Source organism: Rattus norvegicus, chromosome 1, assembly GCF_036323735.1.
Source record: "Rattus norvegicus strain BN/NHsdMcwi chromosome 1, GRCr8, whole genome shotgun sequence".
Lineage (NCBI taxonomy): Eukaryota > Metazoa > Chordata > Mammalia > Rodentia > Muridae > Rattus > Rattus norvegicus.
In genome coordinates this window covers 176,122,523-176,140,578 of record NC_086019.1, presented here as the reverse complement: position 1 = coordinate 176,140,578, position 18,056 = coordinate 176,122,523, and the positions used below count along the sequence as shown (strand labels likewise).

The following is an 18,056-nucleotide window of genomic DNA, read 5'->3' as shown; positions in this document are numbered from 1 at the left end:
GCTGCACTAAAGGCGGGGAGTCTCACATCCTTTGCTACTCAGGCAGCCTCAGTCCCTCTGACCTTTGGATTCCATCTACTCTCATTTCCCAGTGGAAAAATAAATGAGCTCTAATTTAGGGGGGGGGCGGGGAGTGGACGATATATACATGTGCTCTCACACTGGAAGACCGTGATTCATATGGGAACCACAATGTATACACGTCGGAGAGTCTGGTTATTGGAAAATTACAGCCCTGGGATTCTGTTGATGTAAATAAGCCTCGATATCCTCTGTAGGGTTAACCAAGCAACCCACAACAAAATGAGCTGATAATGACGGCACTGATTCGTAATTAAAAAGTCGCTGTGGCAGTGGCTGGGAACTGCAAACAACTCAAGGTCGTGCTGATGAATAGCTGATATAGAAGCCTTCTCCCAGAGTTGGGGATATAGCGAGTCTAACTGTACACGGGAGAGGTGCCTTTCCTTGTAACCTGGCAGGCAGGCTACTTCACAATGTTGCAGGGGATGCAGTAACCTTTAAAAGGCTTTCTTAGTCAATTGCCAATTAGTTGACCTAATTGCGTGCAAAAATGAAAGCTTAATCAAATTATACACAATTGGATTGTACGTGCGTGCATGTGTGTGTGTGTGAGTATCAGAGATAGAGGATGTTTAACATGTACAAGATCCTGGGTCTAGATCCCAGATCATCAGCCACAAATAAAGATTATACACAATTTACCAATGTATTCCAAAGGAAGATCTAGAAAAATTTTGTTCCAGGCATAAGCTACCTCCGATGATGTCTCTGGCATCTATGGTAGGATGCTACTGTTGTAGGTAGCTGGGGGTTTCCTTCCTACCTCATGCAGACCAGAGCTGCATGTCTGATGTGCAAAGCACTCAGCATCTCATTTTTAAAAACACGCAAATCCTCCATGTGAAACAGTTTAGAAGACTTAACACTGTTCATTTAATGAAGATGATTTCTAAGACTTAGCACAACGAAAAACAACCCACAGGAGTGTATATATAACTGGTGAGCTATGCTGGAAGAGAACACAGAAAAGATTTTGTACGTTCATTCAGAGTTTATTTGCACAGGGTATTTCTGGAATCATGCAGAAGAAATGGATCAAGACAGTCATCTCCATGGAGAGTGGAGACCAATGGGGAAGAGGTGAGGTGGATACTTAGGGTTTTTAATCAGATATCCTTTTTGCTTTTTGAGTTCTGTTTTTCTTATGTATTGACTATTAAGAATAACGATGATTAATTGAGGGGGGAAAGATCCTAACTGTGGTGGTACCATTTCATAGGTTGGGGTCCCAGACTAAATAAAAAATCAGTAGGTTGAGCACCAGCATTCACCTCTCTGCTTCCTGCCTGCAAACACGAGAGCGGCTGCCCCACACTCCTGTGGCCATACCTCTCCATCCTTCCCTGTAGCCTTGAACTGTAAGCCAGAATGATCTTGTCTCAGTTTCTTCTTTCCTCTCTTTTGTCAGGAGTTGAAGGCTATTTGGTTACTCATAATGGCAAGGTCCCTTTCTTCTTCAAAACCATGATTGTGTCTTATGTATTCAATCCTGGAATCTAAAGGGAAACACCCATCTCCACGAGAAGACAGCTTTATAAAACCAGACACAAGCTCTGGGATGCTGGGTTGAGGCAAAGGCCTTAGTCCCAATACCCAGTTGTTGGGTACACTGTCATGCTATTAAGAAAGTTACCAAGGTCTGATATGGTTTCTTACTGTGGAGAATACAAAACCCCAATGGAGGGCCCTTAGGAAGGGTGGTGTGCATTAATGGCTTGAGTATCAGGGAGCAGCAAGGCACAACCCCGACAGCAAAGTTCAAGTGGATGAAGGTCTCTTATTTCATTCTACTTCAGTGCTGCTCACAGAGATCCAACAGTTATCAATCTCAATTTACTAAAGGAATTTAAAAGAGCAGGAGACCAACATGAATCCTAATGAGAAATATGGTATTTCATTAATTATGCAAGAAAGAACTCTGTTCTTACACATAGATCGATGGAAGACGGTGCATCGCCCTCACATCTCAGATGCTCACTGTGCTGAATAACAATCCTTAGAACAGCCGCGGAGAGACACGGTGGGTCTAAGGCTGCTGGATTCTGAGCTGCCCTGGATGGTTGGTACAGAAAGAATCAAGAACAGGCAGGGAATGCTGTGGACAACTGGAAGGCCTGAGTCTAGCAAGCCACGTCAGTGAATCCTCAAACTAGGGAAGGCTTTTCTAGAGGCTTTCGTTTGCATGTGGAAAATGTTCCTCCATGGGCTCATTATGAACCCTTGGTTCTCAGCTGGTGTTTTGAAAAATTATGAATCCTTTAGGGGGTGGAGCCTCACTGGAGGAGGGCTTTGAGGTTTGCTAGCTCAGCCCCTGTTTGTCTGTTCTCTCCTTGTTCTGGCATGGGAAGTGAGGGGTGTTGGCTATATGCTCTTCCCGCCATGGCTGCCATAACTTGCCCTCCATGACAGGCTGTGTGCCTTCAGATCATGAGCCAAAATAAGTCCTCCTTTCCTTAAACTGTTTTCACCAGGTTCTTTTGTTCCATTGAGAAACATAACTAAGACAAGGAGCGACTTCCAGACGCACTTTGGGAAGAGGCAACCCAAGCTGTTAAGACAGCAGTAGATGTTCTGTGAAGACGACAGTAGCATGGGTCATTACCCCAAGATATCCCATTAGCTTCTCAATGGGAGAACACAAGGGGTAAGTACTGTATCTGCTGCTGTGTCTCCGAGGGTTTCCCCTACATGTTAAGCGATTAGTATCCAGCTCTCCCACCCCCATTTCTTGTTCCCTTAGTTCTGACCCTCCCTTTTCCCATCAGCCTCTTTGCTTTCTCTGTAGGGCCCTGGGGCAGACTGGCACAGCAGAACTCTATCCTTCAAAGCCAGGTTTGCATGAAGAGGTACATGACCAGCAACCCTCAAGTCACTGGAGTGAGGAAACTAGATGAGCTTTAGTTAAATGACTGACATTTTCCACGCCTGGAATTAGCCAGTAATTGCACGTGGGCAGACTTAGCCAGGATGGCCTAAATGACCAATTAGAAAGCAAAAAGGAGGTTCTTTTTTTTAAAGTTCAAGGGTCCCTGTTGACAAGCCCTACTTCTTAGGCGATGCTCCAATGGGTCTGCACCCAGCTCTTTGCCATGTGCAAGCATACCCTACATTTGCCTAACGATAATGAATTGAGTACTTATTTTGCAGGAAAATATAGGGCACATCCATTACATGCAATCAAGCAAAAAGGCTGCAAAATGGGCACTCTATTAATTCCAAACAGAACCCTTCCCAAATGTCATCTTGCAACCGGAGCGTGGGCTTATTACCAATCTGAAGGAATTAAGGGTAATTTTCATTTGTACAAAGGATTTGAGGGATGAGGCTCCTGCCACACACAGTATTAATTGAGTTAGATTCAATTTGGCAATTTTAGTGTGAATCACCCAGCCCTGACCTGGCCTGCCCTAGGGTGAGATCAGAGCGTCTTGTCTGCTAGAGGACACAGGTGTATGCAGGTAAGGCTGGTCTGCACAAGCACACATGCATTTTAGGACACACAGAGAATGGAATGCAGTTGACCAGTAAGTTACCCAGAGAGGAAAAATATATGCTAATGGATAGCAAGCCTCCACATCTCTGGGCCTCAGTTTCTTTGTCTGTAAGAGGGAGGGATGATCTCCTTTAATGAGACACAAGCCTAATGAACTGGAGCACAGGAGAGACTCCCCTTTATTGTGGGGACTAATTCTAATCTTTATTCCTATGCTCTGGGGGCTGCACTGATCCCCATGGCACATGTGGAAACATCTAGGGCCTGAATTTGTATGGAGACAATTTCCCAAGTCATTGATGGTTCAGTCCCCAGAGCCTACAGATGTAGGTTAGTGGTCACTTCCTTACTGATTTTAATGTCCACTATCTCTGGGTGGTTGCTGGGTTTGTGGGAGAGGGTAGAACAAGAGACAGGAGTAAGCGGGTGAGGCAGTTGGGAAGCTGGTCCAGATGGCCTTCAGAGTGGCTGGGCAGCAGGAGGCAGCCCAGGTCTTCACTCCACATTCCGGTACTTGGTGAAGAGGTTGTACAGCACTCTCAGCGTGGACTTCAGGTCACAGTTGACAATGTCTGTGGAGAGACAAAACTCATCAGTGGCTTCCATGGGCCACATGCTCTAAAGTTGGCAGTGATGGTCCCTTGCCATCTGCTACTCATCCTCATCTGCCCAGGGTGGTCCTTACACTCGACTTGTGGCCATCACGGGCAGGTGGGAGTGGAAGGACAGGTAGGTACTTAGTGAGAACTCAAAGCGGGTAAGCAATAAGGGGAGAAGGGGCCAGGTATTAGGGCTGCAGTCCCACAGAAATAAGGCAGTCACCCCAGAGTGTGTCTTCGCCATGGACACAGCAGCTCCAGGTGAGAGGAGTTGGCCTCGACTCTGTCTCATCTCATCTATCCCTAAGGCTCTTCTCCCCAACTCCTACCTTCACCACAGTCCTAGCTGTGTTTGTGAAGAAGGGGACAGCAGCTGAGCGTGGTGGTGGCCCATGCCTTTAATCCTAGCACTTGGGAGGCAGAGGCAGGAGGATCTCTGAGTTTGAGTCGAAGAAGAGAAGGATAAGAAGGAAGGAGAAAGAACAACACCACTTAGACTTTTGAGAGTAAGATGGGGGTCCCTTCAACAAGGGAGACCTCTGGGGGAGGGTGCAGGCGCACAGGGCAGGGGAGGCTAGGAACTAACTTCCCTTTTCTTTGCACACTCTCCTCATCCATCCACTTCCCATTCAGCCTCCTTTCTGGCTGCCCCTCTACTCTCTGTAGGCACCTCCACTTTCTTCTCCTTGGTTTTTCCTCAGTGAGCCATTCTTTGAAGAACTAGAGTAAACAAAGGAAGGGAAATAAGGGATCCTGCTGTCCAGGAATGATCACAGAGGTCATAAGATAAGGAACAGCAAAGCCTTCCAAACAGAGTAACTATGAAAGGTGGGGTAGCAGGTGGCACTAGTGAGGGAGTCTGGACGCAGGCACCCTTAGAGAGGGAAGGTGGGTGGGGAGAGGACTGTGCTTTGGAAGGAAGGGCACCGGGCATGTGAGAAACTTGCATTCCTCCTGCCCTGACCTAGGTGGGGACTACACATCTGTTCCTGTGTCGTTTTAAAAATAAAATCAATATTTAAAAGCATGAGTGTGAAGGCCACATGAGGCATGCAACCTAAGACAATAGCTGATATGGGCTCCAAGATGGGAGGGATAGTACAAAGCCACTGGGGAGAAGGTGGAATTGTGGTTATGTGCTGGTTCACAGGTCCAAAGTTCCACGGAGAGAGGCAGAGTGGGGAGTCAGAGCCCCTAATGGGTTGTGTGGGGGTTCCCTTGGCTTTGAGGCTATTGTGGCTGTGGCTGCACCCCCAACAGTCACATGCAGTGAAGCCAGGACTCCAAGCATTAAATGGCTATAAACAGCCCTGAGCTGATGATTGCCTTAGAGTCCTCTCATCATGTCTGATTCAGGTATCCTGGTTGCAGACCAACCTCTTCTATTCCAGCTGTATCCAGATGCACACCTAAATCCCTTACTGATAGAGAATGGGCCACTAGGACATCTGGAGAGGCATGGAGCCCAATGCTTCCCTTTTTGGTTCCATTTCAGCCTTCATCTGAGGTCCTGGCTGGTGTCAGGGCTCCACCATGGTTCCCTGTTTGTGTGCTCCACTTGAGTCACCTTCTTCCTGATGCAGTTTTATGGCATCTGGGCTGATTCCTGTTCTCTCTACTCATGCAGGGCTATGAAGAGCTGGGCAAAGTGCTCACCGCGCAGTGAAGAGGCAGAAGCAGGGGGCTGTGGGTTACACATTGGGGTAAGCTCTGGAAAGGATTCTGGGAGTCTATCTTTTCTCTTCCTCCTCTTCTATCACCTATGTTTGTATATGTATCTGCATATTTGTACGTGTACCAGATGTGTGCAGGTACCCACAGAGGCCAGAAGAGGGCATCACATTCCCCTGGAGCTGACTTATACATGTTTGTGCTGCCTGCTGTGGTTGCTGGGAACCACACCCAGGACCTCTGGAAAAGCAGCAAGTGCTCTAAACTGCTCAGCTCAGTCTACACTTGCTAAAGCCAGGTGGGTTCTGAAATTGATAGGGAAAGCCAGTGTTCAACACGGGAGGATATTTGCACTGGCCATTTTATTTCAACTTAATGTCCACTAAAGTTTGATGTGCATCTCCACTGCCTCATGAGATCCCAGTGGTCAACTTCTCTGAACCAGTTTTCTTACTGGTAAAACTGGGCAACAAATTTATGAAGAATGCCTAGAACTCATTAAGGACACATTTAAGCAAACCTTGCTGTTCTCTCACCTTTGCTCATTAACAGAGCCATTACATACCGCTGTGTCCTGCACATACTACACAAAGGCAGGGGGCACCATTCACAGAGAAGCCCTGCTTCTTTAGGTGTCCTGAGTTGATTCTCCATTCCCATCGCCACTACCAGATATATGTAGAGATAAAGGGGTGACTGCTTAGCCTATGCTCTCACCATGGAAGCCAACTGCTGGCCATCCAGGCTAACGCAGGCAGATTAGCAGAGACTGGGCTATCTCAGCAGGGGGAAAGCTGTGGGTGCCTGGAAATACACAGACTCTTCATGCTATGTAAACAGAGTCCATCAAAGCCCTGTGTGAAAGAACTGTGAGATAAGGGACTCATACTCAGTGTGCCTGTGCGGGTTGGTCCAGGACCTCTCTCTGGGAACATACAGTCAGGGCTAAGGAGAACCAGGTCAGAGCCAAACAGCTCCAGGAGAAAACAGCCGTGGGCCTAGGCAAAGGGTTGCTCAGTTCCTCTTCCTTCTCCTGGGAACCAGGGACTCCACGTTTCCGAGAACCGTCCATGTTGAGGATATTATGGGCACATTATTGATGCTGCTGCTGCTGCTGCTGCTGCTGCATTCATCTGTTTGTGTGCAGGATTGGAAACCAGAAAACTTTAGGGAGTTGGTTCTCTCGTTCCACCACATGGGTTCCTCAGGGAACTCAGTTGTCTGGCCTAGCAGCAAGGACCTTTGTCTGCTGAGTCATCTTGTCAATCCTATCCCTTTAAAATTTTACTTATTTATTTGTTTATTTATTTATTTGTTTTTCAAGACAGGGTTTCTTTGTTCAGCCTTGGCTATCCTGGAACTAGCTCTGTAGACCAGGCTAGCCTCCAAATCACAGAGATCCACCAGCCTCTGCCTCCTGAATGCTGGGATTAAAGGTGCCACCACCGCAGGCTTCCATGAGGTATCTCTTTGTGAATTTTTTACATAATGGTCAAATCAATGTAATTAGTATGCTTACCAATGGCCATTTCTTTGTGTTGAGAACTTTAAGAAATTGTCTCACTGACCCACTCCCCCCAAGCTTTTGATTTCTGCGAGACCACATCCTTTGGATTCTGCACATGGCAAAGATGGCATGATATTTGCCTTTTGCATCTGGCTTATTTCACTTAAGATCACGTCCTCCAAGCCTCCTGATGTTGTCACAAACAACAGTTCAGCCTTTTCATGGCTGAATAGTATTCCACTGTTCCTGTCTGCTTATCCTCTGACAGATACTTGGTGGTCCCATCTCCCGGCTGCTGTGCTGTGACTTCAGACGTAGTGAACAGGTACATGCGGGTGCATCTCTGACATGCTCAATTCATCTCCTTTGGATGATCCCAGTAGTGAGACTGCCACATGGCACAGAGGCTGCATTTATAACTGTCTGAAGACCACGCCCCGCTGTCTTCCATAGTGGTGATACTAATGGGCAATGACACCAACAACGTGCAAGGACTCTACCATGGTTCATCCTGGAGTTCTCTCCTTGCCTGTGGCCATGCATACCTGTGGATGGAGCTATGGGGCCGTGGGCTATGCTAACTTCCCCTTCCTGTTGTAACAAATAATCTCAGATCTGGTGGCCTATCGCACAGATTTGTCACCTCCCAGTTTTAGGTGTCAAAAGTCCCAAGTCTCTTGGGATGCAATCAAGGTGCTGATCTGGCTTATATGGCTCAGTGCAGAATGCTTCCGGCTTTTCCGTGCCATCCAGTCTGCCCACTGCCCTGGCTTACAGCCCACCTTCTAGTCAGCAACGGGCAGGAAAGCGGTTCTCACGCTCTGTCACTCTGACATTCTTGCAGCTTGTCAGGAAGGCTGTGATGATGCGGGGGCTCCTGGAATGGTCCGGAAGGATCTTCTCATCTCATGAACAACAGTTCAATGTCTGCCAAGTTCTTTTCGCCAAGGTAATGTGTATGGGTTAGAGAACAGGGTGGGGATTCTCACACCCATGGTAGTTTGTTTGCCATGCCAGGTGTTAGCAATACCCAACAATGCCAAATGAAGACAGTTTTCCAACATGGCTGTGGCCATTCACTCTTAACCCCAGCAGTCTTCTGCCTCCATGCCTTTGTGATGATCTAAGTTTGAGGAAGCTCGGCACGCTGTACATAACCCAGGGCTATGAGGAAGGTGACAGGGGACATCCTTCACATCCTTGGCCACAGACCAAGTCCAGCCATGTTGAGCTGACCAGGGGAACTACCCTGCGTCAGCTGGTGCTCACCGCACAGCCTGTCCTATCTTGCAGAATCCCTGAGGTTTGCATATGTCTCCCCATCTGCTGGCTGTCCACAGCTTGATCCTGACTGCACTGGGCTTCTCCTGAGTCTCAACCTTTCTGGCACACTGGGATCTCATCCATACTCACCACTGAGTCCACTTGAGCGGTTGGAATGGTGAGGCTCGTGCATTTGAAGAGACATACCCCTCAATAACAAAACAACAGCCTGATATCAATATTCCCCACTCTCATTTCTCCTCTTTGATTTTCCTTCTCTCCATTCCCTTCCTCTCTTCCTTTCTTCTCTCACCTAACTGAGATATTAAACTGAGGTCCTAGATAAGTGATCCACCACTGAGCTACATCCCCAACTTTCATTTTATGTGTTAATTTGAGGCAGGCAGGCAGGCAGGCAGGCAGCCTCTCACTAAATTGCCCAGGTTTGCCTTGCTTGCTATGTAGCCCAGGCTGGCCTGGAATCACTCTCTAAATTCCAGGCAGGCCTTGAGCCCTGCAATCCTCCTACCTCAGCCTCTCATGTTCTGAGGATTTTAGCTGTGCACCCTTAGGCTGGTTCCTCACCCGGTATTTCAGCCACTCCATTGGCTGTGAATGATGCTCACCCTTAGCTTAAGCATGTTAGAGCACCGGGAAGCTCTGAGGCCTGGCAGCAGAAGACTGAGATGTAATGTGGGGGATTGCAGGGCTCTGAGGACTCCTGACCTCAGCCTCTTGCCAGGAGCAATGCCTCCATCAAGGTGTTCTGATCTGGAGACATTTTCAAGGAACGTGCAGTGCCTGCAGTGTAGACTAGGAAACCCCTCTTAGGAAGGAGCATGGAAGCCAGAGGGAACGCTGGGATCTGCTGCTCACAGAGTCCAGCCTCACAGAACACCACTTCAGCCCCCCTTTATGCCTGGAAATTTTCTGCATGGGCACGGTGCCCAAGGCAGCAACAAATAAGACACATGTGTTTTTCCACTGACACCGCTTGAGAAGTTTCAGATTAAGGGAGTCAATAATCACATTTGAAACCTCATCTATACACCAAAACAGTCCTAGAGAATGACAGTGGGAAAGTTCTCCCCACCCAGAGGGAAACAAAGGCCCAAACGCCAACATATCAGGACAAGCCTTTCCAGCCTGCAGGCTGGAAGTTTCCATGAAGCAGCTTAAGGAGCCAACCATAGAAAGCGAAGCTGGGGCTGGAGAGGTGGCTCAGCCATTAAAGGCTAGGCTCACAAGCCGGAGTACAAGAAAATGAAGCCAGTGCACTCCAAGGCAGGTGCTGGGGCTGCGGCATCCATAGGGGCATCAGGATGGAGAATCTGGCCTTGCCAGGGAGAGCGCTTCTGGGGAACACTGTCACTCTAGAGGTTCCCTCTTAGAGGTAGCATGGGACAAGGTGGGAATGACAGGGAACCAATCCTTGAGCTTTATCAACCACAGCTGAAAGTATCTGGGCTTGTAGGAGTCACACTAAGGTCCCTGTCCTTGGCTGGACCTGTGTTCGCTCCTTCATCCTGAGGTCTATCACAGCTCTTGCCAGACCTTCTGTTACATTCTGCCTGTCCTTGGGTCGATCACACTGTGTCTTACGTACCCAGCCACACAGCCTCCATTGTTCCCTGCTCCAACAACTCTCATGACTCTCATGCTATTTGGGCAACTAATGATGATTTCCTTCCTCTGGACAGCCTTAAGGACAGGGCTGCTCTTGTCTTTACTGTGTATGATGCGAAGGGTCCCAGGCTGCCCAGATGTAGGTACAGCATCTGGAAGGCAGGTCTTGGGTTGGAGGCGACAAAGCAACATGGTGTAGGAGCCACAACCTTTGCTTGCCCCCATGCCTTTTGGTGACCAGGAAGACACAAGCACAAGGCTCTGTGAATGGTCTTCTCGGAGTTCCAACTTGACAAACATTATTTGCAGCCCAGTGTCTTCTTGCCAGGACTGATTACATGCAAAATGGCAGCAAGTGGCACAAAGAGTGTGTACTAGGATAACGACTAACGGTGACATGCTCGCTCGCACCCTCAGATGCACACGTGCAGACAAGCATCCGCACTCCAGGCATGCCCGAGCATTCCCTTCTGTTTTGCTTTCCCCTGTCTCACACAGTCAGCCTTCTCTATCCCCGGGATCCACAGGCAGGGCTCCAGACAACAGTGTGTAGAAAATATTTTTAAGAAGTCTTCAGGGCTAGAGGCTCAGTGGTTATGAGTGGTTATTGCATAACCATGAGTACCTGAGTTCATGTCCACATCCCCAGCAATCTGCCAGTGCTGTTGCATGCTGTGGGAGGATTGCTGGGGCTTGCTGGTTGCCAGCCTCGCTGGGGAAAACAAACCAAAACAAACCCAAAGGTCCCAAGCTCAAGGAGAGACTCTGCCTCAAAGGAATAAGGTGGAAAGTGATAGAGGAGGACTTGCATTGTTCTGCTCTGGCTTCTGTGTGTATACAGGTACACACACACACACACACACACACACACACACCCATGCACACACACACCCATGCACACACACACTCACACACACATGCACACACACACATACCCATGCACACACACACTCACGCACACACTCACACACACATGTGCACACACATACATGCACACATACTCAGAGACAGTGAGACAGAGAGAGACAAAGAAAGGGAAAGAGGGGGGAAGGAAAGGAGGAAGGAGAGGGAGAGAGAGGCAGAGATACAGAGAGAGACCGAGAGCCTCAATCTGTTCTGAACAGGTCAGATTTTCCCACCAGTCATTATTTCCTCACCAAAGTCATGTAACAACTATTTCCACAATACTCTCATGGCATTAGACATAATGAACAGTGCACCAGTGGCTGAACAAACGATGGAGAGTGTGCCTGGATTCTATACCCATACCAAACCAACTTACAGAAGGGACTTGAGTGTCCTTGGAGGGTTTTAGAACAAACTGCCCATATATATGGAGAGATTACCCCAAAAATGACTGTCCCACTCCACTGTCCCAAACTCAGGGAAGAGCAGAGTACCTTCTGGCCGAGGTTTAGGCTTTTCCAGCCCTCCATCTTGCATGAGTTCAAAGGCAAAGGAAACATTCAGGACCTGGCAAGACAGATACACTGGATATGTCATTGCATATCTTCTGGACCCAGGACCCAAGGATCTTATGATTCCAGGACCCTAGGATCTGTCCCAGAGAGCTTAGGAACGCTACACCATAGCTATGGGCCTGAGGCTGAGCCTGTTTCTGGCTAGAGAAATGTCCTGGTTGTGCTGAGAGTGGCCATGATGCTCTTAGCCAAATCTTCCTATCCCACTCCACCCCTGCCTCAGTTGTCAGGACTCCAAACGCAGGGGTAGCAGTGCATGCATTTGCCTGGGTCAGATGGCAAGGCATGTTCAAGGGGACCTCCACCTCGGGCCAAATGCCTTTCATCTAGTCAAGTAGGATAACAATGGCCCCTGAGGGCAGAATCAGGGCAGCCCAGAACAAAACAAAATCACCCAGTTCTTAAAAGGGCTGGAGATGTAGTTTAGCTCAATTTATAGCCATCCGACTTCTGTAATCTCGGTATTTAGGCAGCTAAGGCACGAGTACTGTACGGTCCAGGCTGGTCTGGACCTCTATATCAAATGGACCCCCTCCCCCAAATAGAAAAGAATCAGGGGTAGGAAAGATGACTCATCAATAAGAGGGACTGCGTTTTGTTCCTAGCACCCATGTGGCTCACAACTGCCAGCTCCAAGGGATTTAATGCCTTTTTCTATCCTCCACAGCACTTAAACATACAGGCACACAGATATAGACACATTGCAAAAAAAAAAAAAGAACCAGCCTGGCCACAGACCTCAGTGCTAGCTGGTTCAGGAACTACCTTTCCTGTCATCTCTGACAGAGACAGGTCTGGCTGTGTATCTAAGTTAGGGAGGCAGGGATAAACAAGGGGTGAGGAACAGTGTTCAGGATGCCCAGAGTCTCACATGCCAAGCCCAGCAGTTACTAGAGTGGCTTCATCTCCAACCAGCAAAGGCCTGGCCAGGAGGCTGCCTCCATCTTTTTCTAGACAGGCCCAGGACAGGTGGTCTGAACGCAGGCTATGGATTCCCAAGGCCTCTCGCCCTTACCTTCTGTTCAAAGCTGTCTGGGGTCAGGAAGAAGCTGTGCAGGGGTACAAAGTAGCCCTCCAGGAGCCCCATGAGCAGCACCAGGTAGACCCCATCTGCAAACTACACAGAGAGCCAGGTGTCAGCATGAACTTCCTTCATCAGTCTGGCATCAATCCACCCAAGGCCACCTCAGAGGGCAGGCTAATGGTGAGAGAGAGTCACAAGGGGCAAGTGGCTGGAGTAGGGGAGGGCTCCACTGGGGAGGCAATGTGGAAGCTGCCCTTGTGTCACCTAGCTTGGTCCTCAGCTTAATCTTGTGGAATAGACATCAAACCAATATACCCCACTTCACAGGGGAGAAAAGTGAGGTGCAGGGGGAAGGCTACCCTGCCTACTAGAAGGGACAACACTGTATGGAGCTATCGGGAGGAATGACAGATGATGGGCAAGGAGAGTGACGTAAGGCCCTTCAAGTAACTCTACTATTGGAATGGAGAACGTGGTGGCATCACCCAGGCCTGCCTTGTGTGTCCCTCCAGGCCTGGCTTCTGTGCCCGTTCCTCGTGATTCCAGAGGCAGCACAGTATGGCTGCCAGAAACGCAGGTTCTGACTCTAACCCTACTATTCAGCTCTGGGACTGCACTGTCTTTGCACTGTCTTTTTCTCACCTGTAAAGTGGGGGTGCAGAGGAGTCATGCATGTTCCACAGGGCTAGCACGAGGACTATATATAACATATATAAAGCACTTGAGGACCTGTTTGATATGTAGGTAGCACTTACTAAGCACTAGCCTTTGCTATCTGGAAAACAACAATGCAACAGAAATTCTTTCTGACCAAACAGAACTCTCTTAAGGACCACAGAAAGGGCCTTGAGGTCTGGACTAGGGTTGGGAAACTGAGCCCAAGGACCAGACTGTCGGGCTAAGAGCAGAGTGCTTTGTTCAAAGGAGACGAGCTGCATGTCCAGGGTGATCAGGGCAGTGATGGCCTGGAGTGAGTGGATTTTGGAAGGACTCAGTGTCCAAAGGTGCTTATCTGATATCCTAGCACCCCTTAGAGGATGCTGGACTACCGCATGTCTGTCGACCGCAGATGCTAGAAGTTGCAAATCACACTTCCTGCTGCTGCCCTACTAGGAGAATGAAGTGAACTAGTGTCTGGGTCTGGAGCCTCTTCATTCAACTTCCTAGAAGACAAAGAGGCCTCAAGCCCAGCTGGAACTAGGGTAGTCCTCCATACTCTTCTGGGCCACCTCAAGCAGGGGCGGCCTGTGCCTGGCATCCCATTCCACCCGCATGGGTCCTGGAGAGGGCAGCTCAGAGTCTCTGTGGAGATCAGAGCCCTCGGCAGTGAGGCAAGCAGCAAGGCTGGGTCTGGCTGTGGCTGGAGTGGTCGAACCTGTGGACAGATGCCAGAGTGGCAAGCAGCCTCCTCTCACACAGCAGCCCTGGCTCTGAGTCACGGGGAAGTTCCAGAGATCATTCTAGATGCTTTTCTAGCAATGTTTCAGATTGCCCCAGAGTTTGGACATACCGGAAGAGAGCTCTATAGACGACAGGAGGTGCTCACACTTGGGTGCAAGTCAGGCAGCTGTAGTTTACTCAGAATGAGAGAGGATGAGGGAGGTGGGGGTGTACAAATTATAGCTTAGTTATTAAGTACTAAGGTACAAATGGCTGTAGCAGATTCTACCTAGAGTCCAGCAGATACTGCCTTGGTAGTCTCTTTTACCACTACAGTGGGGCTAGTTAGACAAACGCCAGTAACAGTGTCTCCTAAGGAGTGCTGGCGTGGACAATGAGCAGTCTGGACAGCATGCCGATCATTTGATTGCTACTTTTCAAAATCACCAATGCCAGCCTAAAGGGAGGAGGGGCTTACGATGCTCTAACACTAGCTGAGGAGCAGTTGATGGCTGCTGGAGGGAGAACAGTTGGATTTCTTCTGAGGTGTGCCTCTGGTCCAGTGGATGGTCCTACACTCATGTGGACAGGGCCAGTTCTAACTGGACTCAGTAGGTTATTTATTAAAAAAAAAAGAAGAGGACATAATGTTGGGAGAAGGGTGGGGGTGTCTGGGAAGATCTGGGATGAGGGAGTCGGGGTAGATATGCTCTAAATATAGTATATACCTGGGTGAAATTATCAAAGAACGAGGCGACAACCAAACCCCACTGATGTCCTTCCAAGAACGTATGAGTGTTAAAGAGGGGTTGAGAGGATGGAACAGACATTTAAACACAGGGCAGGCGACAGGAGGGCGGTGACTGTTCTCTACCCATGACATAAACCCATTGCTCCAAATCAGCCAATATCACTTCATGAACCCCTCTAAACAGACGAGTATAAGGTACCAGTGCTAAGACTGCCTGCATCCAATCAGTGCACAGTGGTGCTCTAAGACTGTACTCGTTCAGAGGTGGAGAGAGAGAGCTTGGCCATGTGTTGTGTGTCACATACAGAGTAGTTTCCTGAAATGTTTCTAAAATCAGCTGCTGGTGGTGGTGGCACGGGGCGGGGTGAGGGATCCCCATCCGGCTCATCTCTCTGAGAAGAATACATCTCACATCTCATCCCTCCGCCTGGAAAACTTTGGGTCCCTGGAACTGTCACCGACCTGCGTCTCCAGTTCTGTGACCTCCAAGTTCAGTTTATTCAGGTGCTTGTTCACGAACGTGATGAGGGTCTGAAAGAGAAATGCAAAAGTACTAAGGTAGAGATCTCCACACGTGAAAGTGCTCTGGGGCCACAGGGAGAGACATGGCCTCTTGGTTAGGCAGCCCACGTGATATACAGGGTTTTGGCTGAAAGGGACAAGGAAACCCTGAGAGACAGGATGACAGGTGGAGTGTATGATTTGGGGTCAGTGGGGGCAGAAGGGGAATGAAGAAGAGGGCAAGAGACAAAAATGACCCCCTGGGTCCCTCTTGTTGATCCCTGTTTGGTATCACCTCCTGTCCCCAGGGAGAGGAAGGGTTCTGTGTGAGGGGCAGAGAAAGCTAGAGTCAGTGTGAGCAGGAGGATAGGGTAGGCATCCCACTGTGAGAAGATGGGCCCTGGATGACTAACCAGTGACAAAGAGAGGAAAAAGATGTCCAGGACACCCTACATGCAAGCTGGGATTTCCTCACGCACTGCAGGTCCCTGCTGCCCCTAGACAGCATAGACCTACCTTCTTCACCACATTGAGTTTGTCTGGTGCATGGTCAAACAGTGTGTCAAAGGCATCGCGTTCTGAAATAGAAACACACAGCATGCAGTAAAGCATGTAGTCCCCGAGTAGCTACCATGGGGCTCTCTGGCTGATTCTTACCAGAGCCCATGTCTGCGTGGCTATCAGATGACATATTTCTAAGCTGGCTGACCCGGGCTTGGTCCTTTCTTCTCACTTCCATCCCACCATATCCCAATGTAGGCATAGTTCTAGAGTGTTTCTGACATCTCTGGTCATTAGTCATCCAAATACCAAACGTTTTGGCTAATTTTCAAGACAGTTATCCTGGTAGAGGCAGAGGGGAAGGGGCAAGAGTCCAGTGCCTTCCAGGATAGAACAAGAGTCTCTCTCTGGGGTTCCAAGTCTGTCAACCCTTCTATGCCTCAGTTTCCTCTTCTACAAAACATTATCTGAAAGATAAGCTCTTCTCAGGTGCATGGTAGGTATGAAAGTCAACATTGTTCTCCCAGTGTAGTTTTTAGTTGAATAAAAATATTTCATGAGGTAAGCAAGTATGAGGTTGACAGAACATAGCCAAGCCATATTCCTGGCAGGGGATTTTCTTGATGTGGTGCCATATTCCCAGACCTAGGGGTGACCTGCATGAAGGCAGGGGTGGGGAATGTTTCCAGAAGCAAGCTGGCTTGGGCAGGGTCTGTGACCCAAAGCCAGTCCTTTTCCATTTGGACACTGATGGGCAAAACTAAGACTACTAGGAAGGTGTGTGTGCGTGCGTGCGTGCGTGCGTGCGTGTGTGTGTGTGTGTGTGTGTGTCTGTCTGTCTGTCTCAGTTTATGCGTATGGATGAGAGAGAGAGAGAGAGAGAGAGAGAGAGAGAGACAGAGACAGAGGGAGAGAGAGAGAGAAAGAGAGAAAGAAAGAGAGAAAGGGAGGGACGGAGGGAGGGAGGGAGGGAGGGAGGGAGAGAGAGAGAGAGAGAGAGAGAGAGAGAGAGAGAGAGAGAGAGATCTTTGACCCTTGAAGACTCTACAAACCAGTTCTGGGGGATGGGACTAAGAGCGAGCAAGCAGGAGGCTGTCTCTGAATGTGTTCAAACATCTCTTCTGAAACTTTCATGCCAGGCACAGGGTAAGTCTGCCCTGCGGGGGACGGATCTGTGCTGATGTGATGAGTGAGTGTTCTTCATGTCACTAAGCTGTCCCTCCCCATCTAGCCAGTCTGTCCCTAGTTGGGACAGACACACATTAGGCAACAGAACCAACTAGCTGCACCAAGGCCACAGAAGCCAGAGAAGCTCACAAGGACTCACCATGCCTTCCGGAAAGGGCCCTGGAAGAAAAGGAGAAAGAATTCACTTATATGGTAGGTTTAAGTTTGGGGTCAGCCTGGGCTACTTGAGACATTGTCTCCAAAACCAAACACATGTCTCCTAGAGAACACGTGGCTGGCCTTGGGATGGCACCCTTTCCTGTGAGAGCTGCACCTTCTCTAGTTGCTGCCAATCTGGCACTCGGTCCCATGTTGTCTCCCATTACTCTCCAGACTCTTATGCCATGTTCAGGAAGATTACTGGTGTTAATGCAAAAATCTACCACAGCAATGCCTAAATGCTCATTCTTCTCTGTATTTCAGAAAACACTAGAGTAGGGGCTTAAGACGTCTAGCCAGGAGATCTGAGCAACCTTTGAGAAGTTTCACTGTCCAGGTTCTGTGGCTGACTGACTGCAGGTCAGCTTTGTCTTGTTCCTGGTCATCCTGTGATGCCCCCAAATGACACTTGTCACTGTTCCAGGATAGTGTCTCCTGGATCAGACAGGAACTGGAACTTCACTCATCAGCAAAGAAACAGTCATGTTCTAAGAGCATAAGCACCAGAGTCGGGTCACAGGACACACCCATTTAGATACTGCATGACTTCAGGCAAGCTCCTGAACCTCTCTGGTCTCTGGATCTTTTAATTTCTAAAATGAAAATAATGGGTGCTCTGAGCATTTAGATTTTATTATAATTTCTAGTGCACTGTGAATTTCCTAAATATTAAAACAAATGTTGCAGTTTGTATGTGTGTAAGCCAGAGACAACCTGCAGGAACTGGTTCTTCCCATCTACCATGTGGATCCTGGGGAATGAACTTGGGCTTGGGACCGAGTACCCTTG

At 48.8% G+C, this 18,056-nt stretch overlaps 1 protein-coding gene across 3 annotated transcripts in view; it reads right to left on the bottom strand.

Moving 5' to 3' along the window:
• Positions 1 to 1,055: 1,055 nt before the first annotated feature.
• Positions 1,056 to 18,056, bottom strand: part of Parva (parvin, alpha) — a 157,799-nt gene continuing 140,798 nt past the window's right edge. For 2 of the 3 annotated variants that reach the window (XM_017589619.3, XM_063272098.1), the window contains 6 exons: positions 17,209 to 17,228; positions 15,897 to 15,958; positions 15,342 to 15,410; positions 12,740 to 12,841; positions 11,644 to 11,716; positions 1,056 to 4,149 (listed from right to left, as the gene is read on the bottom strand). In XM_017589619.3, the coding sequence (XP_017445108.1) occupies positions 4,073 to 4,149; positions 11,644 to 11,716; positions 12,740 to 12,841; positions 15,342 to 15,410; positions 15,897 to 15,958; positions 17,209 to 17,228 (403 nt within the window). In that variant the 3' untranslated portion in view covers positions 1,056 to 4,072. The remainder of the gene's footprint in view (positions 4,150 to 11,643; positions 11,717 to 12,739; positions 12,842 to 15,341; positions 15,411 to 15,896; positions 15,959 to 17,208; positions 17,229 to 18,056) is intronic. The other variant, NM_020656.3, reaches the window with a different exon arrangement.